This window comes from Equus asinus, chromosome 22 (assembly GCF_041296235.1).
Source record: "Equus asinus isolate D_3611 breed Donkey chromosome 22, EquAss-T2T_v2, whole genome shotgun sequence".
NCBI lineage: Eukaryota > Metazoa > Chordata > Mammalia > Perissodactyla > Equidae > Equus > Equus asinus.
The window spans coordinates 26,111,449-26,136,525 of NC_091811.1; the positions used below are offsets into that span (position 1 = coordinate 26,111,449).

General features: G+C 35.5%; 1 protein-coding gene across 4 annotated transcripts in view; it reads left to right on the forward strand.

Moving 5' to 3' along the window:
- Nucleotides 1-311: 311 nt before the first annotated feature.
- The window catches only part of ATF7IP (activating transcription factor 7 interacting protein), a 113,100-nt gene continuing 88,334 nt past the window's right edge, over nucleotides 312-25,077 (forward strand). For 2 of the 4 annotated variants that reach the window (XM_014834208.3, XM_070494855.1), the window contains exon 1: nucleotides 312-498. Coding sequence is in view for 2 of the 4 variants with exons in the window: in XM_014834207.3 (XP_014689693.3) it covers nucleotides 15,926-15,942 (17 nt within the window). In the remaining 2 variants the exon portion in view is untranslated. Of the gene's footprint in view, nucleotides 499-15,602; nucleotides 15,943-25,077 lie in introns of those variants that run through there. The other 2 variants (XM_014834207.3, XM_044775161.2) reach the window with 1 other exon arrangement.

Genomic DNA, 25,077 nt, shown 5'->3' on the forward strand with positions numbered 1-25,077 from the left:
TCTTTAACTCTCACCTACCTATTTCCTTCCTTCCTTCTTTCCTAAGACTCATAGAGGGCGCTCACAAAGTGCTACTCATTGGTTGAGCGAAGCTCCACTTATAAACACACCTCACACTGCAACTGAAAGGCGCAGCGCCACCACCTCAGACTTACTTCTCTTTTCCACGGCAGGAGGCGGGGCCAACTCACCTCATTCAAATAAAAAACCGGGAGATTTGCATGGGGAGCGGCCAGTCCGTGAGCCTATTGGCTGACACCACAGTGGGCGTGGTCAATGCTACGACCACTGAGCCCCGCCTACATTAATTTGCATAACGGCCCCGGCGCGTGCAAGGCAGAAGCGGGTTTGTTTTTGAATCTGCGGCGGCGGCGGCGGCGTCAGCGGCGGCGCCGAGACTGAAGCGCGCGAGACTGAGGCGGCAGCGTTGGGGACGGCTGCGCGGCACAGCTCTGTAGGAAGGAACTTGGTTCCTCCCCTCCTCTCCCGCCCCGAAAGGTATATGTGAATCCCAGGGGCTGCAATGATCACATTTTCTTAAATTACTATTGTATTTAGGAAGAGTCAAGACCGCATTATGGCGGCTGCGGGAGTTGTACTTGCGCCTGCGCGGTTGCGGAGCTGCGGGCGGGCGCTGCATGGGAGCACGTGATCTTGCGGGGTCGGGCTCTAGCTGCAGTTGTGCAGCTGGCGGGCGGTGGCTGCGCAAGCGCAATATTCATTTTCGAGATCTAATGTTCTTGTTGGACGCCATTTGGGTTCTAGGTTTAATTTTGCTCATTCTTGACGGGTTTCGTTTTGTTACCCTCAAACTCCCACATTTTTCAAGGAAAACGTTTTTCTCATGTTGTACTCCTGGACCGACCCTGAAACTCTTTTCTTCTATTTCTCCGATTCTCTGAGAAGCTGTGACTTAATTTTCTGTAAAAATGCCTGTCACTTTTGGTTCTTGATTATAATTTCACTTTTAGGGTATTGCTGGATTCCGGTTTGTGTTAGGGAGATAAAGATGAGCGCCTAGTGGTGTTCTCACGGGAAGTGCATTTATTTGAACTGCATATTTGCAAATGCTTTTTTAACCCTGTTTTTGCCAGTTCTTTTATCATGGTTGTGTGGAATGTTTACAAAATAGAAACAATTTGAGTTTTGGAAATATGAGAGGAAGGGGTGTTGGAAGAACCGATATGATGTTGTTTAAAAAGAAATCTCTATCTCCTTGGGTATTTACTTATTTTTTAAAATTCTTGCTCCTAAGTCTATGAAGTTTTAATTTTAATCAGTTCCTGTGCCTCTGATCATACTTGCATTTGAGTTGTACATTCTTTCAGTCTCTGATCACTTGTCCGTTACTGTTTCAGTTAGATAATTTTTGTTACTCTGACGTTTTAAATTAAGTCATTTTCTTGGCATTTTGTTTGCTATGATATGTAAAATGTAACACTTGGGAAGTTTTTCTGAAAAAGAATTCTACAAAGAACTCTCAACTATACTGAGGCCTTTATGAGGAAATCAAGTTAACCATCAATCAAAAAATCAGTTGATTTTTTAAAAAAGAAGCTGCCCCATATACATGTGTATAAGTTACGGTTTTGTTTTTTTTTTTTTTTAATTTTGTGTGTTCCTGGTTTTAGTTTCTTAAAGAAGGTAGTTATAAGTATGCTACAGATTATTTTAGTTTAAAATGATAGTCACTATATTTAAGCGTTATGTAACACCCCGGGAGAAGTTTTATACAATTTGATATAATTCTCCCATTGTGCAAATTACTTCTTAGCTAAAAACTTGTAAATGGTCTTCTTAGACTTCGTCTGTGGTTTGTATATACAACAGTTGGTTTCTTGGGTGGTTCTATACCTCTAAGCTTGCATCAGTCACCTGTCAGGTGAAGAAGTGGCTGTTACTTTATAATCTTGATCGGTTTAGGGACATTTTTATTTCCTAAAGCAAGTAGTGTTAAAGTATTAAGTAGATGTAGTTGAAAGGAATTCTTTTGGTTGGTGGATTTTCTTAAATGACATCGCCTATGAGATAGAATGGAATGATAGGAAACATTTTTTTTTTCTCAACAGAAAATTTGTCGTTGATATAATGGCTGGACCTCTGAAGTCTTCTACACAGAAATATGTTTGGAAGGCAGTTGTGTAATCTCTTCTCTTTTATGCTTCTGGGGTGATTACCCAGCACACCCCTCCCCACCCCCTAAGACATTATTTCAGGTGTTTTCAAGTTGAAAATATGTTGTATTTTCTGTATTTGTGTATGTATGTGCATATATGGATACACATACATATTTAGGTTAAGAAAAGAAGTTTGATCTTAGAGCATGGTACACTTTGCGTTTCCAGAAAAGTGAAATATTTTGGTTTGTATATTTATATTCTCATTTGATATACAAATGATTGCCTTTTAGGTTAATGTTGAAGATCCTAAGAGGTATTTGAAAACACTGAAGACCATAATGTAAATATTTATTGATAGGACAATTTTTGTGTCATGTTTTTTAGAAAGGCAAATATAGTTTTATAAACTGAAAACTAAGATTAATGAATTGTCTGAACATCCACTGTTTGTTCATTGGTACACTGTCAATAACAAGAATGTTTTGAAATTTTGGTTTGTTGCTTAAGATGACACAAAATTTTGACACGTATACAGCATATATAAATATTAAGACTAGGTTACTCCAGGAATGAATACTAAGTTACTGAGGTCGTTTAAATTCTTTTTAGTTTTGTGAATTTTAAACATGATAAGTTAAGTTTAGGAAAAAAAGCTTTGAATGATTAAGCCATAAACCATTAAAATTGTTTTTTTCTATAAATTATGATTTGAATGTGTGATAAATATATTTAATTTTTTTAACTTGTAGCACATTTGGAAAGTGTTGAAAATAAGCAACATTTAGAAATAAACCTTTGGTGATTTTTGTGACTTTTCCGTGGTTGATCAATATTTGTTGATTAATGATCAATGATCAATATTTATTGATCGATATTTTTTCATTTGGATCATAATTTCATTCCTGCTCTTTTAACGTCGTAGTAACTTGTGGATGTTTTCATACTTCGTTATTCTTGTAAAATATTTTGTAGTGCTTACATAATATTATATCATGAAAATATCCCAAATTATAAACTCTTCTTCCAATACATTTTTAAATGGCTACATAATATTATCTCTAATAAGAATGCACTGTGACTTATTAAACTTTTTTTTCTTGTTGGCAATTTTATTTGTTGCCCATTTCTCTATTATAAATAATGCTACCATGCACGTCCTTGTACATGAGTCATGATCTGTGTCTCAAGATTTCTTTGAAATTACTGTTTCAAAGGACTTTTAAAGTAATTAACAAAATTGATAAAAACTTAGTTTTCCATCATCAATTTGGTGGTTGAAAAATAGTAGCTCATTAACTTTTTTTGATAACCAAGAGAAGTTGAACTTTTTATGTTTAGTATGTATGCAGTTTTCTCATTTTTTGTGAATTAGCTGTTTGAGGTTTGAGTATTTTTCTGTGGTGGATGTTAATGTTTTTATGTTTTTGTAACAGCTATTTATGGATATTAGCACTTTGCTTTTCATATTTTTTGCAGTAGTTTTTTTTAGTATATTACTTTTTAAATTGCTTATAGATGAACTTTAGATTCTTTTGGTTAAATTTTTAGAAAGCCAACTATTTGAAGTTTTATTTAGAGTTGCATTATACCTAAACTGGGGTGGGTTTACATCGTTATACTATTTGTTTTCTTTATTAATGAATATGATACACTTCCTTTGGAGCCTACAAAAATGTACTGTTTTTAGGAACTCTGGGAAAATTTGTGATTCCTGTTACTTTTCATTAAGATGTTATTTTACTTGTTTCCTGGTACTCATTTAATGTTAGTAAGGATGAGTTGACAGAGGATATAGGACTACATTTCTATTTTTAATCTGCTGTAGGACATGGTGACATGAAAATAATACAAGTATGAAGTGAGAACTGGGGAAAATAGGTTGCCAAAATAAAGTGTTCTACAGTATTTGAAACCAAAATTTTTCTTCTCTGTTTAACATAGATTTTTTTTTTTTAATGGAGGAAGTTTGAAAAGTTATCTAATTCGTTTTCTGGCCAGAATGAAGCCTAATACTATAATAAAGGTAAAAATTTTTTTTTAGTCTCTTTGGTGATATTAAGTTGCTATATTCTCATATAAGGATGTTTCCTTAAATTTTAACATAAATTGTTTTTCTCTTAAATCAGTTTTTTGTGCTTATTGTAGTGAAAAGTATTATCTTGATTAATAGTGATATATTTCAGTTGTAATTCTACTTTTTCATAATGGGTACAGCAAAGTAAGTCAGGTTATTGCCAAAATATTTTTATTGAACTAGTTAAACTTGAAAATTGGTGAAGGCATGAAAAGAAAAAGTCAAGGAAGTGAAGATAAAAATCAAGTGGTAAAATATTATTGGCTTTATGAAAATAAATCTAGGAAATAGGTAGAAATCAAATGTTAAGATATTGGCTTTTCTTAAGTATTTTCTTTTCTTTAATGAAAATTTCCCGTCTTTGGGAATTTTTCAAGCAAATTCGCTTGTAGAAGTTTGCATATTTTACTTTTTTATGTGACCTTTGCCCTTACCTGAGAACTTTTCCTGGTTCTGACTAATTATGATACTTGATTTTTCAGGCTATAACCCATGAGAAGTAGCAAAGTAGGGACAGGAGAAGTGCTGCTAGAGAAATGCATATGGTTCAGGGCAAGAAATGATGGCTAGCATCTTGAAGAGTGAAGGGGGGTCTGATTTCAAGTGTTAGAAGCAAGAATTTAAAAACTTAGTTTTGAGGTTGGTTAGTTTGGGAATCAGTACTCCTAGAGCTGAATCAGTATTTATAGCATGTTTATTATGGTACTTGATGATCTAATTAATGATTCTGAGTCATAGAGAAATTTAGTTATGTTTAACTTATTCAAGAAGGCAAAGAAGTGTATGACTTAATATAGAAAGATTTCTATTTTTTTTTTAAGTTTCGAGGTATATGGAAAATTCATATGCTGGCATATCTAGTTTTTTCACAGAGTCACATGTAGAAAGAAGTTTGAGGATCAAGTTCCTGCCTTTGAGTTCCTAACAGTTGAGGGGCATATTATAGATAAAAATTAGGCGATGTTTTAATGTTATTTAAACAGTAGATTACAAAAATACCGTCGAGTAGCTCTGGGGAGGGAGCCATAGTCCTTGTCAGTTCCCTAGACCACCTAGAAATTACCTATCCATTAGTGGAGCTTCTGTTTTACAATTGTTGCTCATTTGAACTTTGTTATGTTCTTTAGAGAGCCCAAGACTTTAAAAATTAGTTCAGAGTGTTCTTTCTCAGAGTGTCCTGCAATCTACAAAGTAAATCAGTTGTTTCTCCTGGCATTTTAGTTTGTTCAAAACAGAAAAGTGAATTCCACAAAATTAAACTTTGTTTACATATGTTTCAAGTAGCACAGTGGGAACCATTTTGTCCTGGAAGACAGACCGGGTGAGTGCTGGGCAAGTTTTCAGTCATTTAAGTCCTGCAAAATGAGAAATGCAGGGCACTAGTGCTTATTTATATAATGTGAATGTTTTCAGTTTTGGATTTTGATCATTTGGATCTTTGAGTCTTTAAGAGAATGACTCAGGCATCTCCTTGGCCACCTTCCAAAAAATGTGGCAGCCCTAAGGGTATAGTTGATGGTGCCTCCCTGAGAGTCTTTATAATTGGACCTATATAAACATGAAAGTCTAGGAAATGAAGATGACTTGTTAACTTACCATCAGAAATATTCACTTATTCATGTCTGCAATTTTTTATTGCTCTTAATGTTATAAAATGTGTTATAGTATTTGGAATCTAACAACTAGGAATCACTGTCTATATACCCTTTAGTTTGGGAGAGAGGCCCCCTTTGTATGATGGTGAGGTAAGGTAGTAGTGTCACAATATCTTACTATATAATCCTTTGTCCCTTCTTTGTTGTCTGTATAGGCCGGTGCTTCTTTGGGGAACTGTTGTCTTGGTGGGTAGCTAGGAACTATGTGTCCGGCCTTCTATGGCACTTTCTCATTCTTAGAAGAAATTTGGATTGTACATTGGAATATGACTCTCAGAACTGACAGAGCTGTAAAAGGATCTCTCCTTGTCAGTAATTCTCAAAGATAATGCCTTCCATTTTGTAGAAAGGTGACCCTAGAAGGTGGGAAGAGAATCTGCTGTTCTGAGGGACAGGAGATAAAGGATTTGGTGAAACATTAATGAGTGACTTGAGTGCTTCAGCTAATTCTCAACTAAGGCTTTGGAGCTTAGGAGTCTCTCTGTCCTGTTACCCTTATTAGATTCAGTGTCTTAAGCAGAAATGGGTAAAAGCCGGGAAGAGAAAAAAGACCACCTTTGAACTTTTCTACTGTTCTTATGTCCTTTTAGGCAGTAAATGTTTGGAGCTAGGTGGATTAGAGTTAAGGCTAAGCTGCTGAGATACTATTACTGTTGTTTAAGGGTGGTAAATGTTTATTTCTCCCATATAGCAATACAGAGGAAGACTGGTTAGGGTTTCTAGGTGGCTTTGGCTTCACATACAGTTTCCAGGTGTTGAACATTGTTTCTAGGTTGAACATGACCACTCCAGCGTTTCAACAGCAAGGGGCAAGGGAGAAAGGGCTGTGGGAGTGCACACTCATTCTTGTCAGAGCATGATGTGGAAGTGGCATCTATCACTTTGACTCGTATTTTGAGTGAGAATTTAGTCACAGGAACATACTTAGCTGGGAAAGGAGGGTTGGGAAATGTATATCTTGCTAGATAACCTTGTGCTCAGCTAAAATTAGAGTGTTTTATAAAAGGTGAGAGCTGTTTTGAGAATTAGATCCAGTTATCACTCTGTATATCTTCCTTTGAAATGGAATTTTGAGAGCTTTGTATTCATGATTTGTGGCTGAGGTTGTAGTTATTAGAAATATTTCTCTTTTCTGGTAGAATTCTTCCCCTTTCTGGTTGCCTTTGAAAACATATTAAATCATGATTAGCGTTGCAAGAATTGGAAGTTTAATTCAATTTTTGAACTTTAGCATACAGTGTTTTAACCTTTCCAGTTAACTTGCTTATTCTAAAAGGATGAAGGACTGCAGGGAAACTGTCAGTGACAGTTGTTTGAACTGCTTATTTTAGTCTCAGAGTTGAGTTTATGTTTGAATTATCTTATCCAGATTCTATTTTTTTCCACTTATAACTATATGTATAAAATACACATTTTCAAGATGGAAAATGTGACTTTTGAGGGCCTTGAAATATACACAGGTAAAAAGATTGTGGTTGTAAATTCCTTGCGTATAGGTAAAACTTATGTGATTAATAAGTAAGTAATTAAAAGCTTTCTGTAGAATATGATAAGTTTAACAATAGATATTTGTGTAAGGCACAGAAAGTAGGACTCTATTGAGGGGAGATCAATGAACTCTTAGAGGAGTTTATTTTAAGGGATGCATTAGAAGAATATGCTCAGTAAAGGGAATAAATTGGATGTTCAAAATCTCAGAGGTGGGAAAGAAGGTAGTATGTTAGGAGAACTCTAAATAGCTCCCTGATATAAATCCTTGATCTTTGTAAATAAGAGTCATTGCTGCTAGGTGCCCACATAATATGCCTAATAAAGGATATTGTTACAGCTGGAAGTTCTCTAATTTCTCTTTTTTACTTTGCTATACTTTGTCTCTCTTTTAAACGCATTTATTTCTCTCTACTTTTATGTTTATAGTTATTTGTGTAGTACTTTATAAGCTTTCTGCAGTTAAGAATTGTATCTTACTGACATATCTGACAAATGTCACATTTTAAGGCCGATTCCTTCTAGTTAGGTCTGATAAGACCACTATTAAAAGTATAAGATGGCTTTCTACAATGCCTACCTTAATAGTCAATAAATATTTGCTTATTGAAAGAATAGAACCCCTTTGTTTTAAGTGGAGCTTCAGAAAAAGGGAGTAAGATATTCTAACTCCTTTCTTTCCATTAACTCATGATTATTCACAAATGTCAGAACTTTATTTTTTTTAATACTTGAACATGAAATTTGCTTAAAGCACTCTGCATAAATTGTCAAAAGATTCGACAAGCACTTTGCATGTGAAAAATTATAAATAGTAAAACAACTTCTGGAAAAAATTATTTCATCTCTTTCATTAAGAAATAGAAGAAATTTAAGAAAATAAGGAAACACCATTGCTTACCTATTAATAAGAAGTTCCTAAACTATAACTCTGAAGGCCATATGTATGCAGATCAATAAGAGTTTGATGAAAAGATGGAATGATATAATTGTTTTATGTTTTAAGTTTATATAATTCACTCCGTATAAAATTTACTTGAAGTGATTTAAAAGTTAGGAGATAAAAACAAGTCAATGAAGAAAGAAAGAACAGGGGAAAAGGCAAAGGATTTTCCTAAAACCAGTTTGTAATATAGTGAAGTGGAAAGAACCGCAATTTTGTCTTGGGACCTGGGCATTCCTTATCTGTCAAATGGTGATACCACCTGCCTGGTAGGGTTGTTGTGAGGGTTAAATGAGATTAGATATATAAACTGCTTAGCATTTGTTCCTGAGATATTTTTCTTTTCTGGCTTCAATCAATTGGTGAATTCAATTAGTCAGGCATGAATATTTACTAAGAGGCAGCTATGTGCAGCTATAGGGAGCCCCGCAGTGCAAGGAGATTTATAGAAAACAACAGTATTCTTGATTACTAGAGCTAGAATTTAAATGCATTTAAAAAGTAATTTAGAAAAGCAGGTCTGATAATATCACTCACTAGTAGGGAAAATAAGCATTTAGAAAAGCAGCTTATTTGCAAAGGTTTGTGAGAGAGTCCAGGTTTAGGACTGATGGATTAAATTAAAAAAAACTTAAAGTAGGGGCGGCCCCATGGCCAGTGGTTAAGTGCGCGCGCTCCGCTGCAGGCGGCCCAGTGTTTCGTTGGTTCGAATCCTGGGCGCGGACATGGCACTGCTCATCAAACCACGCTCAGGCAGCGTCCCACATGCCACAACTAGAAGGACCCACAACGAAGAATATACAACTATGTACCGGGGAGCATTGGGGAGAAAAAGGAAAAAAATAAAATCTTAAAAAAAAAACCCAAAGTATTTAAAAAATAGAAAACCCTACAAGATTACTAAATTCACGAGGTTTATGGTAAGCCTCTTCATGGTGGAAAAGTGGCCATTTTCTCACATTAATTCTCATATCTTCAAGGTTTGTTAAATTTCTGTAGACAGTCATATTGCCAAAGTTAGAGATGTAGTCATTTGTTTGGGGGACTGGATCTACATACGTTTATCCCATTTTCTTTTTTAAATTTCAGGCGCAGAGTGCTATCTTCCACTTCACCCCCCAGCTATGGAACTTGCTGGACAGGCTCACTCAAAATTGAGACAAAACAAAGTATCAGTTTTGTTTCGTAACCCTTCCTGTGGCCACATTTCTGTCCCTTAAGGCACAGATTTAACTATATAAATTTGTTTAATGATTTTCTAATTCTTTATTTTGTTTGGATCTTTTATTTTATTTCACTGTGTTATTTAGATAGGTCTAATGAGGTGTTGATTGATATAGAAAAACTTCCCTATAGGCTGATTAACAAAACTTTGTCCATTTGACATGAGATTTAAGAGTTAACATCTGTCTAGATGCTTTGTAAAGTATAATAATTTGCTTATTTATTATCTGCTTGATTACAACATCAGGAACCAAGAGCCATCTAATTTATCTCAATGAGTTTTCACCTGCAGTACTTAAAACTGGTTAGGGTATCATGGTTCTTTGAGATTCCCACATTTGTCAGTGTTCTGTGTTTGGCAGGAAGTGATATTCTTTATTCCCTTTAAAGCTGGGAATCCATAAGCTGTAGAAGAGATACTAAATTGATTTCCTGTGAAGACGTAGTAGGCATCATTTCTGCATTTGAGGTGCAGTCCTTGTTTCTTGTCATACCTAATTAAAAGAGTTTTGTTTTTAAATGTCACATTTCTCTTGTGGTCATGGTTACAAATTTGATTTATCCAATTTTATCCTGGTAGGAAGGAAAACAGTTTCTTAATGAAACTATGTAAACTGGTTCATAAAAAATAGACTGTTATGATACTTAATATAATATTAATGTTTGTGCTAAGTAGTTTTTAGACAAGGCCAATCAATATATTCAGTATTTTTCTACAGAATTATTCTTGAAGTGTTCTGGTGGTTTATTAACTTATCACCTATATTAAGATCATTCAGAGGGTAATTTTCCCCTGGAATTCTGAAGGTATTGGATCAAGATATTATTTAAATTACTGCTTTATACAAAATGTATCTTAAATTGAGAGTTAAAGCTATATTAAGAAGTTGTTTTTCCTACATGACCATTAAGATAAAATATTAACCACAATGAAATCAGTTCATTTAGTCCTAGGTAATTCTTGTTTTACTGATCTAGGGTGAAGTAATCTACTTACACAAAGTTGTCTGCACTGGACTAACACAATCATGGAAATTCTAACCTATTCTCTTGATACATTTATGACAGATGTTGATTCACGAATATAATGTTAACTTTATAACAGGATGCCTGCATCCATGAATCTTTTCCATGTAATAGTAATAGTTAAGATGATTTGGTACAGTCCTTTACTTCAGATTTTGATGTTTATTTAGAAGACACTTTTTTTTTCCATCAGGTACAGTGACAGCAAGGATCTTGACTCACTTTTGTTTCTTGAGTCTCATTGCTCTAGTCTGACCTAGTTGCTCTCTATATCTGGTACACCACTGTCATCCTTAGAATTTTATTTACCACTGTGGGGATTTCCTTCACCCCTCTTCTGTGTAGGACCCTTGTTTTCTATGTGTCATGTCTTTTTATTGACTTATTCTGTCATTAGGGGGAGGAGACCATATTCTCTAGTAGCTTTTTGAGAAGATGTGTGTGAGAGGCATATCTTTTGAGACCATGTGTGTCTGAAAATTGTCATTCTGTGTTTTTATGCTTGATTGATAGTTTGGCTAGGTATAGAAATCTAGGTTGGAAATTATTTTTCTTTAGAATTTTAAAGGCACTGCTCCCTGATCTTGCTTCTATTAATACTGAGAAACCTGAAGACATTCTTATTTCTGACTTTCTCCTCCATGGAAGCTTGTAGAATCTGAGATTAGCTCCAGTGTTCTGAAATTTCACTGTAATTCCTTGAAGTAGAACTGTTTATTATTGTTTGCTCACATTCACTGGGCCCTACCAGACTAGCAACTTTTGCCTTTCGGTTTAGGAAGTTTTTCTTAAATGATTTCATTGGTGACATCTTTCTTTTGCCATTCTGTCATTCTAGTATGAATTTTCAGATGGGTACTCCAGTTTTCTTATGTTTTTCCTCCTATTTACAACTTTGTCTTTTTGCTCAGGCAGATTTCATCAGCTTTGTCATTGAGTCCTTCTGTTGAGTTTTTCATTTTTTTCTATCATGTTCTCAATTTCTTTTTTTTTGTTCCTTGCCTATAGTATTCTATTATTGACACATAAATGCAACATCTTTTCTTATCTGTGGATATTAATATTTTTTGAAATTTTCTTCCTGATAGTCTGTTACTTTGTGTTTTTGTTTTGTTTTGCTTTTTTGTTTTCATCTCTATCTTCCATGTTACACTTTTCTTAGTTCCCTACGTCTTCCTTGCCTGACTGTAGAATATATTATGGAAGATTAAAAAGTTGATTAGAATGTCTAAATTTATCAGTTTTGAACTTCACTATAGGCTGATTTGAGTAGGCCATTTTGGGAGAGCTCCCAAGACCTTAAGGTCTTTTGTACTTGTTAAGATACCCCCAGAGAATATCCTTCCATTTTCATCTATGGAGAATAAGGGTTTGATTGTAGCATTCTGGGAGATTATTGGAGGAACAGGACTAGGAGTCTCTGCAGTCAGCAATGTTACTCTCTTTTTGGTATGTACTCTCATTTTTAACTGTGGATGTTGTCTTCAGACTTTTGCTAGGATTGTGGTGAGCAGGTATTCAGTGGAATGTATTTGGTGACGGCATCTAGGGTATCTTACTGCTTCACAAACAGCTTTCACTAGTCCCTTTTTTAACCACATCATCCTATTTGCTCCCCTCACTTCAATTTCCAAAGGTACCTAGTTCTTCTATTTCCTATGTCTTTTGAAATTGCTGCCATGTAAATCAAATTGGTTCTTAACTTGTTCCCAGTACAACCTGGAATATGGGTTTTGGGGAGCTGCTAAGTTAGTTACCAGTGGTTCTGCTTATTTTCCAGCTCCCTAAATCTTTGTAGCTATTGTCTCTCTTACTTTTCTCCCTGTTCTTGAGGATTTATGCCTTCAAAAAATACCTTTACTGTAGTTTTTAATAAGTATGATGTTGATAATTTGTATAATTAAAGTATATTAACTGGATAAATGAAAAGTATATTTACCTTCTCTCTAGTGCAATGAAACCTTTTGTTTAGGTTCTATGGAATTTTCAATATTTTGCATATGTAAACTTTTCTAATAGTGTGATATATATAAAAAGTGTAGTTGACTAGAGTTAATCCTCTTCTAGTTCTGTTTCACAATACTTGTGTGACTGCTGGCAAATGATTACATTCTCTGGTCATAAATATCTGAGATTATAGCATTCTTATTTTACGTGGTCATTGTAAGAGTGAAATGAAAAAATTATGTGGAAAGTGCTAGTTTTTATTTAGGAGGAGATAAAATATTGAGTAATCATGGAAATATTTGCCTAATATTAGAAATAGTTTCCAAATGTGTTTACTTTTACATATAAATGGTGATTGGGTTTATTAGACTGACCCTATCTGAAACAAATTTCTTATAATCTATGACATTATATAATCAAGTTATATTCTTTCTTAGTAATATTAAAAAATTTAAATGTAAATAGTATGCTTATGTTCTATAATTTTCTGTAGATTTTCCTCAGAGTTCAGCTGTTCTAAGCATGTAGTAGCTCCTGTATAGTGCCTATAAAAACACTAAAAACTGGAAAATGCTCTACAAAAGGTATTTTTTCCATCCTAGGTTTTGAAGTGCAGAGGTCTGTTAGGCCAAGACCACAAACTTAATTGACTTATTAGTTGACTGCTTCTTCTTCCTAGAAAATAAGGGTTGAGATCCTGAAAATGAAAGTCCTTAAAGATACAGAATTTTCTAAGATTTTTGTGGTAGAAATGAAAATACTGGGAATTAATTTCAACTCAGTATCTATTGAGCAAATAAACATTGTTTCACACTATGGAAGTGAATGGAAATGAATTAAGTTGCAGTTTCTGTCCCTTTGGAACTGATATATAAAGATAGAAGTAATGACGTTTGTTAAGTGTAATGATAACATGCATGAAAGATCTTGAGAGAGAGCACTTGGACCTGGTTTGGGAGATGGACATAGTAAGGAGAAGGGAGAGTAAGGAAAAGATTGTCAGTAAGAAGGAAATTTAGGTTGAATCATGAATAGGATTTATCGGGTGAACTAGGATATTTTTTTTGGGCTAGAGAGTGAAACATGTTGGCAGTGGCACCCGTTTTCCGAATAACAGCCTAAACATTTTCCTTTCCTAAACTGTTTCCATGATGTACAGAAACACAACCAATGTGGAAAGGGGTGGACAGAGTTCCGTGGGCTCAGGCTGAGTGTAGTCTAGGGTACATGGAGGTCTTAGCACTTTTGTGAAGTTGTGTAATCTCTGAGCTTGTTTCCTCAATCACGAATTGGAGAGAAAACCTGCCTTGTAGGGTTAGTGGGAGAATTAATTGAGATAATGTGTATAAAATTTACCTAAAGGCTTGATCCACATTAATGTACCTCTCTAGTCCTTTGTCTTGTAAAGCCCCTTACATATAGTAGACAATCAGCATATTTATTGATTTGACTTACTGTGCCTTGGGATAATACAGAAAATCTAGTAAGTTGGTAGTAAAATGATTATAGTGGCTGGAGGAGGATTGGTATAATGATGAAATTTAGATTGTGTGTCTTATTTTGAAATCTAAATTGGGTGAAAAGTAGATCTTATAGCCAATAATAGTAGCCATCTAGCTGCTTAGCTTACCAAGAAAGCTTAGACTGAGGAAAAAGTAGCCAGGGTTTACATTGGAAAGGTATTTGAGAAGACAGGGGAGGCTTAAAGGGGGGAGGGGGCGGCGCTTTATACATTTCATGATGTGGTACGTAACTTGAATCTTTGTGGAACAGACTTCCAAAAGAATCTGCTTCCTGAATATCAGAATCCGTTCATCAAGCAGCTCTAAGTGTGTTGGCTATTTGTCCCCCATTAACCTTACTCACATTCCGGTGCTACGGTAATTTCTATCCTGTTTGACTCTTACCAAGGTCTTGCTTTCAATGAATAGATTTGAGCCACCGTCAGGGAATCACAGTTACATTTTTGAAGAACTAATGTGGCTTGGATCAGGTACAACCTTTTTTTTTTTCCCCTGAGACAGTACCCGAAGCAGTTTTTATATACATGATCCAGTTTGCCTCATGTAGAATAAATAAGGACCTTATAAAAGCTGATTTTTTTTTAACCTTTATTATGGAAAATTTCAAATATACAGAAATAGAATGAAATAATGAACTCCATGTGCCCATCACTCAGCTTAAACAATTATCAATTTATGGGGCCCTTCTCCTTTTAGTTACACCCCTCCCACTCCCTACACCCTTAACAATTGTTTTAATAAATACCCAGATGTAGTGGTGGATAGAGACCAGATAGCACAGGCCAGCTAAATTTGAGAAAGGTAAACCAAGGGAGAGAGAAGGAAAAGGTGATAGCTCGTGTGAACTGTCAAGCAGATTCCTCAGGTCTCTTGATGGCTAGGTTACTGCTAAGACAGATTTGTTGGGATCTCTCTCAAATTTGTCTTGTTAATATACCTACTTTCAGACTGAATTATACCCTTTTGGTCTCCTTATTTGTTTTTCCCCAGGAGTGTCCACATTCTTTATTTGCTTTTTACCCATATCAAAATGTTGCGAGGTCTGTGGCAGGGCATGCAATTTAATTTGCCCTGGGACCAAACATTCACCTGGAAATGTCTTTGTGACCATCTGGACTACAGAAGAGAAGAAATTATTTTTATCTTTATGGCAGATTACTCAAAATAACCCTTGTTGCCATCATAGCTCTAATGACTCTAGTCCCTCCCCAGCAGTTATTTAAAATTATTGTCAAGATTCAAAAATTTGATTGCCAGCTTTAACCATTCTGCTGGATTTGAGCACTTTGGGGCTTAGATTCTGTAGGGAAAATCTTTAATTAGCCTTCTATAAATGGAAATTGACTATCAGGATTTAAACATCTTAATTTTCCAGAAATTGTAAAAATTGGCACTCTTTTCATGATAAAAGTACTATAAAAGATTTTTTAAAAAGGGAGCCTTGAGCAGAGTTTGACTTTTTTTTTCTGGACTGAAATGGAGGCTTTTTTTTCAAGCGAATTCCCTGATGTTTGCTGTGTGTGATTTGGCTCTATCTCTGTAACTGCTAATATGTGGCGTGGACTTCAAGCTGCCTGGGATCTGGATGTGCCCAAAGTCTGTATTGCAAGTCGGGTTTCACAGGCATTATGTTACAAAACTGGCTTGCTGCCTTAGCTGTTTTCTCTGTCCTGAGTAGCTGCATTGTTTGTTGCAGTATATGCATTAGCTGTTGTCTGTGTTCAGTTTCCTGCAGGCTGACAAAGTGGGAGGGGCTTTGTTTGATTCATAGCTGAGTTTTCACTGTGTGAGTTCTTGAGTGCACATTGCAGCCATCTTAATTACACTTTAGTGCAACTGAGACAGTGCAGCTGTCTCAAAATGGCTGCTAACCTAGTCTTTGTAGCTGCTTAGGCAGCAACTATGCCAGTGAGGAGACTTGTCACATGCATCAGGACCAGAGGTAAGAACCAATTACTCTTTATCTTTGAACATTTTAATTAAAAAACATTGTAATTTTACTGAGTTTATATAGGAAGATGAACTTAGAGCTTGCTGGCTAAGAACTTGAAATGTTTGCTGATAGAACCTTTAAGCCTCTGTTATGGAAACAGTACATAGGTTGGTGAGGTCAAAGGTTAAATTCCTGTAATTTCTCACCATCTTATGTTCTGTCATTGCCAGAACATTTGATCATCACAGTAGTGTTTTTCTGGCTCTAATTAACTTAATATTCCTTTTGTGTTGGATATTTTAGTTTGCTTGATATTTATTTGTAGAAATTAAAAGCAGTATATCATCTGAATAGACTTTTAAAAGAGAAGCCATAAATAAGCCTTGTTTTGCACGAAGAATGCGATTTTCCTGGCTTTTTGTGTGTGTATGTGTGTTTTGGAGGTATTGTTTGGTAGCTTTCTGGAAAGAATGTTAATTCTCTGGATATAAATCATAGTTACAGAAAGAAAAATTTTTTTAAGACTGTTAGAGTTTTTTTGTACTATAGGTTCCAATTCTTTCTCCTTATGCTGCCTCCTCCCGGCCATCCAATTCTTTCACATTTTTAATGGTGCTAACTTTTTATCCTAATTACTTTTTTCTTAAAGTGGCATTCAGATTCAGATTTTGAATTTAGAAATAAGTTCACACCTTCTAGGTCTGGATACCCCTTTTCTTTATAGCTAATGGATTCTAGTGCAACAGAGCTGAAGCAAATGCTCAATTGTTTCAGTTAATTAAGTGATATTAATTGTTGATGTCCACTTTAGTCTTAGTTTAAACCTGTGGTATATTTAAAAGTAATATAACTCAATGATTTTATAAGTTTAGTTTCAAAATTTTCAAAAAGCTTTCTTAACATTGTTCTGAAGTAGAAACGTTTATTGAGATATTGTAAGTTCATAGTGACCCAGAAAGGTGGGAGAATGAAATTTGTATTCACATAATATTTCAGATAGCAGAACAGTTATACTTTAAGCGCTAATATTTAAATTGCAGTACTCATTAAAATTTTTTCTAGGTGGTATAGTACATTCCTCTAGCTTTGTCAATAGAGTATTTTGAATATATCCCTGACTAATAGGACATAGAACAATAAGTTTTGAACTTTCTAAATGCAACAACTTTTAAAAAACAGCAACTTTTTGCACATTAAATTCTTATGAAGGACCCCAATATATAAAAGGGATACATGTGGTATTTTATCGTTGTATACTTATTTTATAATGTACATTTATAACCTTTACTTATTATAAGTTTATTTAATAAAATGAGAACAATTAGGTTGATTAAAACAAAATTTTGAAATCAGATCATATATGACAGTTCTAATCTTCTATTAGTGTCAGGATCTAGGTCGTTTATTTGTAGAACTCCAGGCGCTAAGGGACTGTGGAATTCAGTTTGAAAAGTATTCTAGAACGTATATTCTGTTTTGATTTTCATGAAGGTAGAGTATAAGATCTATATTTATAAAGTTTAACAGTTTAAAATTGCTGCCTTGCCAAAAAATTGTGTTTATATTTGTTCTTAGTTTCTTTTAAATAAAATAATTGTTCATTTGTTCAGTGGCCTAAAATATATTTGACATTACTAGCTCAGTTTCATCAACAGCTTTAGCATGCTTATTTCACTTTCATTAACTTATTACTTTGTAACGTTGTTAGGACTATTTATGTGATATAGTAGATTCTCATAAACGGAACATTACTTTATGTAAATCCAGCCCTATGAACTTGCCCCTAAAAGAGAAAAAGAACACTGAATTCATTATGCTTGAGAGATTCTATCCATCATTCCTTTCAATAAGGTTGTGCCCTGGAGTAAGACATAGGAGAGCGAATGTGCTTAATCACTCTTATTTTCATGCCTCTCATAGTATGCACAGCTCACTGTGTTTCAAAAGTTTCATACAATTCAAGCCAGCTACTTGGTTTGATATTCTTTATTGCTGGAGGAAAACTGGCTAGGTTGAAATTATTGATCAACTTATGTTAATCTTCAGAGTAGGACCTCAGGGAAATTTTAATGATCCACTCTTTTTGCCTTCTGTTAGGGACTATAAAATTTACCTCCACCCTTCACAAGATGACTCCACTGATTATTTCTTGTACATGGGGAAACACCAGCCCTCTGTGGGTACTCAGGATATTGTTGCTAATTCTTTCAGTGCCATGTTACAGTTTTGCAACTATAAGCATAAACTAGACCTCACTGGAATTATTGTTTTTGAGATTGGTGAGTGTTCAGATTTTCTATGCTGAATTTCAGGTTAGCTGTTGTGCTGAACAACTGAGGGCATAATAAATCTGGGACCTAGGTAATTGAGATTTTTTTTCTTTTGAGGAAGATTAGTCCTGAGCTAACTGCTGCCAATCCTCCTCTTTTTGCTGAGGAAGACTGGCCCTGAGCTAACATCCGTGCCCATCTTCCTCTACTTTATATGTGGGACGCCTACCACAGCGTAGCTTGCCAAGCGGTGCCATGTCCACACCCGGGATCGGAACCGGTGAACTCCAGGCCACTGAAGCGGAATGTGCGCACTTAACCACTGCGCTACTGGGCTGGCCCCGATAATTCAGATTTTATGTTATTATTTTGTCACTTTTTCTTTCCCATTTGTTTACTCTTTTCATAAGCCCTTTCATTAGCGTAAGCCTTTAAGGGAAATGTTGAGATAGAGGAAAGAACATTAATCAAGAGTTCAAACCTAAATTTGAATCCTGTTTTTGCTACCTTTTTCTTGTATTGACCAACTCATTCTATTTTCTGACTCTTGGTTTCTCCTTTATAAAATGGAAAAATTCTTATCTATTTGGCAAGGATATGCTGACGATCAGTTTACATAATGTTTCTGAATATTACCATGAAATACTCCACAGATATCTAATTTTCCAGTAATATTTGAATGCTTTTCAGTTTCTTTGCTTCCCAGATGTCATACATTTTATCATATGTGATTGGGTCGGGGAATGTGGTATGTTTAAAAAGTATAGGAAATTTTTCATATAACTCATGCTCAGAAGCAAGAAGTGCTAACTAACATCAATATATATTCATATTTGTACCACTGGCTTCTACTCTGTTACATGAAGTACCCATCCTTTGCTGTATTGGAGTAGTAGCAGATGTATTTATTAACTAGAACAAATATGGAATGTTGGCATTACAGAAATAGAGGAGTAGGAGAAATGTTTCAGTTCTAATCTGGGTGAGTCTTCCAAATATACTGAGAAAAAATTATTTCTCTAAAGAGATGATTTGAGTTCAGGGCCTAGAGTTTTATGCGTTTCAGTATAAATGCAATCTTGAGAACAGTACAGTTCTCTTTCAGTGGCCATAAACTGGCAGCCAACAAACTTATTTTATACTTTGGCCACTGCCCCATTTCTCTAGTTGTTAATATTTAAAGCTGTCAGGTTTTACATAAAAATCTGGATGTCTCATCTGTTGGAAAATAGAAGAGTGGGCAGCACTGGGAATGCATTTCTGCTTGAGAAAAATAACCTATAGTTAAGTAGCTACTATCCCTTTCAGATAGGGCCTGCTCATTCTGCTCACATCTGGTCTTCTCCCTTAACTCACATTACCTGCTAGGTCCCTGTAGGCTGTTTCTTTTAAATCTCTGTCCTACTTATTTGACAGATTGTTGGCAGCTGTCTAAAATACAGCTTCTAACCCAGAAGAGAATAAACATAAGTAAAATCTAGTCTACTTCACTTGGTAGGAGAGACAGCATATGTAAAGTCAGTTCATTCTTTCTTTTTTTTTTTTTTTGGGTGAGGAAGATTTGCCCTGAGCTATCATCTGTTGCCAGTCCTTCTCTTTTTTTTTTTCACTTGAGGAAGATTATCCCTGAGCTAACATCCGTGCCAGTCTTCCTTTACTTTTTGTATGTAGGATGCCTCCACAGCATGGCTCATGAGTGGAGCAGGTCTGCGCCTGGGGTCCGAACCCACGAACCTGGGCCAGTGAAGTGGAGTGCATGGAACTTTAGCCACTTGGCCAAAGTTTGTTCTTTAGAAGATATAGCATCTTTGCTAACCGTTAGCCTTGTCTTAACTTTTATATTAGAGTACCGTGGTAGCTGAGTGAAGGAGAGCCAGAAACATCAGCAAAAAGTGACGACTGAAAGTGAAGAGATTAAAAAAGTATGAATTAGAAACATATAAGTACTTTGAGGTCTTTTAGTGTGACAAGTTCTCTTTTCTTTAAATGTTATCACTGTGTTAAAGACATGACTATCTATCAACTTGATGTTCTTGATGATATTGAATAGGAAAAAGTTAAACTATATTTAAGATAGGCAGTTTACTAAACAAGTAAATGAAGTACATTTTATAAAAGATTTTTGCCTAAATTGATTGAGCTAAGAAGTTTTCACACTTAAAATGAGTAAGTTCCTAATAGAAAGTTTTCTTATCCACGCTAGACTAGATAGTTTCAGAGGCTGTTGTAAACTTATTTTTGTTGAAAGTTTGCTCCTGTTTGCGTTAACTTTCACTGTCTCAACTGTGTGAAGCTCACCTTGATGAGCCGTGAAACGTGGTGGTTTAGAATCATGAGCTGGTGCGAATTTAAATTCCACATTTTCCAGAGTGAAAGCTGGCTTCTCAGCATCTGTGTAATACCACGACGGTGGTAACTCCAAGGAAACGTTAAAGCATGTTATTCCTTTTTAGAAAATGGCTTTCAAGTTAGAAAACTTGACTGAAAATTGAAACAGCAGGTAACTTGCACAGGAAACACTGACTCCCCCGCTTTCCTACTCCTCATACTCCCAAAAAAGAAAGTGATTTGGGAGAAAACTTAGTCTGTTCAAATGAGGGATTTTTAAAAAATTGCTCAGGTTAGAACTTTCACAAAGTGTTCTCTATTAGTAATTTGTAACAGTCTGTTATTAGTCATTAATGTGTAAATATGAAAATGATGAAAACAGTGCTTATTGACTTAATGAATCTTTGAGTTTAACGAAAGAGGGAGTTTAACCCAGAAAAATCTGAAGAGTTGCTTCCGCATCTGCCTGAGGGCTTCTACCTGCCCTGCTGACGGAAGCCAGAGCCCGCTGCCCAGGAGAGCCATCTGACCCGGTGCTTTCCTTTGCTGACACGGGAACATCATGGCATGCAAAGTGGAAAGTATTAGTATAGAAGTCAGGAAATGGATTATTTTTGTTCTGGTACTGCTATTAAGTAATCGTATAGTTTTGGGTAAATTATTTAAGCTCTTAATGCCATCCCTTGACCGTTCAATGATTGTGGGAGGTTGGTTGAGTTACATAAAGGAGTCAGGGAAGAATGCGAACTTTGGAGTCAGAGTCAAGGTAAATTCATGTTCTTCCGTTCACTAGGTAGAAGTTTATATGAGAAGTGTAGATATAGTGCTCAAAGTGTAATGCCTGTTTATGGTGAGTGCTCAATAAGTCTTATGCATTATTTTTTATGGGGTGAGGCCAGTTGCTTACTTTTAGAACCTCAGTTTTTTATCTTTAACATGGGGGAGAGTCTACCATACAGAACTGATGTTGGGATTTAAACGAGCATAACAAATAGAAAGCACCTAGTGCACTGTGTGGCATAAATTAAGTATGAGAAAGTATTGGTTGGCTTTTCCTTACAAGGTTCCCTCCAGCACAGTTTTTCTCTGTTTCTTTTTTTGTCATATGGAATTGGGCTACTGGGTACCTTAGGAAAGGATCTTTAGGGAGAGGGCTGTTAGGGGCCTGGCTGATTTACAATAACAATGCTGGAGAGCAAGGTGTGTGAATCTCAAAGTGGAGCCTTTAAAGAACCCAGAGGGGACAAAGTAAGAATTCTTAGAGCGAAAACAAAAATAGACTGTAAATTGATCAATTGATTCAGCAAATTTAACAAATATTTATTATGTACCTGTTATTTGCCAAGCCCTGTTTTGATGGTTGGCATACAAAACCCTGCCCTCAAGGAGTTTACACTGGGTCAGGGGAAACGGGAAGACAGACAATAAATAGGAGAAGGTTAACATAACGAGAGACGGAGAATGCTGGGGGGTAGGGTGGAATAGGCAGCCCATAGCTAGGTGAACACTATTCAAAGTGTGGTCTGTGGATGAGTTCAAGGTTAGTTCAGATTCATTTATCTGTTTGTTCTTGGTCCTCCCTGAGATAAAATTAAAGTGTCTCGATATTTTTATATCAATCCAATAGGGTAACTTTATGTCATTTGGATCAAATAGTAAAAGTAATTGAAGCTTATATTTTATATGCCTTTTTTAAATTTAATTTTTCAAGTAATTCATTTTCATTGTATTTTACAAAATTATTGATCTGCGATGGATTAGAAATAAAACATCGGTGCTTTCTTATTGTTAAAGGTGCGCTAAGCTAGATGAATAACTTTGTTGCTGACGCTTCAGTAAGAAGGTTGTAGAGAATTTGAGCTTCTTATATTTTATTAATTCACTGTCAGGTGATTAGTTTAACTTATTTGACTTTAAAAAAGCAGTATGTAAATACTTGTTATTTACATTATATTTTATGCTAGCCTGAATGATTTTCTGTCCTTTGGTTTTCAAGTACTTTTATTCAATGAGTTGGCTGCCTAAATTAGGAAGAGGGAGGGTGGAGGCATCTACCAAAATTAAAACTGGAAGAAATACAATATTTAGATGATTTCCAGCTCTGAGATTTTATGACCAATAGCTCTTTTGGTATAAGACCTTTCCTCCTACCCAGTGTTACCTATACAGTGTATACTACATGAAATCACACCGTTTTATATATATTTGTCCCTGTCCCTTTGTCTGCTGCTGGTAGAACACAGAATCTGAGAAGAGAATATGGTTGTCTGAGGAAATCTATTATTGCTTATCAAAGATAAGCTAAGTAACACTTAGAATTACCCACATATTAAAAGTCTCCTAATTCCTGTTGATATAGGATAACTTTATCATTCCCCTAATTTAAAGCCGTATTATCTTTATCGTGTAGTAGGGGTAATTTAAGAACTATGTTTTTAAGACAGCTGAAAATAAGATTAAAAATTAAGGCACATATTATGGATAAAGCCTAGCTAGCATATTAAGAACTTCTTTTCATTTTATCATTTTAGATGTGGCACTAAAGTAGTTTCTAGATTGTTATTTGAAAATGAAATTTAATGTATTTATATTCCATAAAATAAGTGGGAAAATAGAAGTAGAGATATAGAATTACTTATTAGTAGATCATAAAGTAACTACTAAAAAAATTTAGGGGCAGGCCCCGCCACCGAGTGGTTAAGTTTGCGCACTCCGCTTCGGCGGCCCAGGGTTTTGCTGGTTCGGATCCTGGGCACGGACATGGCACCGCTCATCAGGCCACGCTGAGGTGGCGTCCCACATGCCAGGACTAGAAGGACCCACAACTAAAATATACAACTATGTACTGGGGGAATTTGGGGACAAAAAGCAGGGGAAAAAAAGGAAGATTGGCAACAGTTGTTAGCTCAGGTGCCAATCTTTAAAAAAAAAAAAAATTTGAACAAAGGACTTCATAGATAATGACTCAACTCTTACCCAGTCGGTACATGAATAATTTAGGTTCAAAAAGAATGTGCCACTGACAAAATATGTTCTTGTGTAGCTATTTGTAATTTGTCATGCCTGAGTTTTAGTATTGAATGCATGCTTTAGTAATATTAACTAGTGGTAAATATGTTGAATTATTTAACCATCATTAATAGTGGTACCTGAAGATGCGTTTCAGTTTTATTGTTTGGTGAAACAAAGCAGTATGGTTGTAAGAGCAAATCTATTTAATGATCATTTACTATTTAAGTGATTAGTTAAAATTTGAAAGGTAACTGTCTAGTAGAATGAGGGTGGCTAAATTTTAGCTAATGTGAATGATAAAAATAGCAATGATTGGATTTATGTAATCATATTGGTCTATGCCACAGATAAACTAAGGCTTTTGAATATCTCTAGGGGTTAAAAATGTTTATGGTGTGGTGGGGGTAGATTTTCAAAATTATTAGTTGATTTTCTGTTATTACCTGGATTTGAATCATATTAGTAAATAGATAACTAGGTATATTCTAGAACCAGTCAGTGCCTCTTGGGGAACGAATGGGGGAGGGTTTACTCAGCAGTATTCTCCTTTACTTTGGTCATGAAATGAGAACTGCTTTATGTAAATTGTTCTTACTGGCGCCAGCTAGCTGTAACTGCAGTCTGGCTGTGCTAGGGCAGCAAATAATATGTGTCGTGGATTTTCTGTTTGGAATGTATAAGAATTCAGCTCTTTGGACTGAAAAAACAGTTGATGCATTAGAATAGGAGTACTAACACCTCCACAACTGACAGTGGCTATATGGAATAGTGAGAGCTATACGCCTTTGAAGCTTTTAGTCCTGCTTCTATAGATTCATGCCTATTGATACTGTTGGGTAATATGTGGGAGGTACTCAACTGCGCTCAGTTGCTGCAGCCCTAATAGTTGGCAGCATAGAAAGCAGTACAAAAGAATTCTCATTCCAGGCATCTTCACTTTCACCTGTCCTTTGGAAGATGTACTTTGTGTGTTCTGTGAGCTTCATTGACATATTGCCTGACGTTTTTTGGCTTTTGTGGTTAATGGGATGTTTGCTGCACAAACTACACAACAGATGTGAACCACTGTTTGAAAGGAATTTTAATATGTAGCCAATCTACTGTATTCCTCCTTTTTTATGAATATGAACCAAACACGGAATTTAGGCTCGAGAAGGCTGATCTAGAAGTCTGCATTAGCTGGTAATGTTTATACAAATGAACTAAGTAGCAGTGGTTTATAGAAGAGGAGGTCCTTTTCACAATATCAAGCTGCCCACAGGTAAGAGATTCAGGTCCTTTTTCTGATGCTCCCCCACCCCTTCCTCCCCCCCTCAGGCCTCTCTCTCTCTCTCTCACCATTGGGAAGTTTTTTGTTTTAGTTTTAATAAAACCAGGATTGATAGATTGTTTAATGTTAATTATCAGGAGATTTTGAATGCTATATTTGGATTTGGTCTTTTAAAAAATATTATTTTCACCTTTGTTTATTTTCTTCAGGTTTGAATTGAAATGAACCGTGGGCTTCATTTATGAATATTACTCATGCATACAG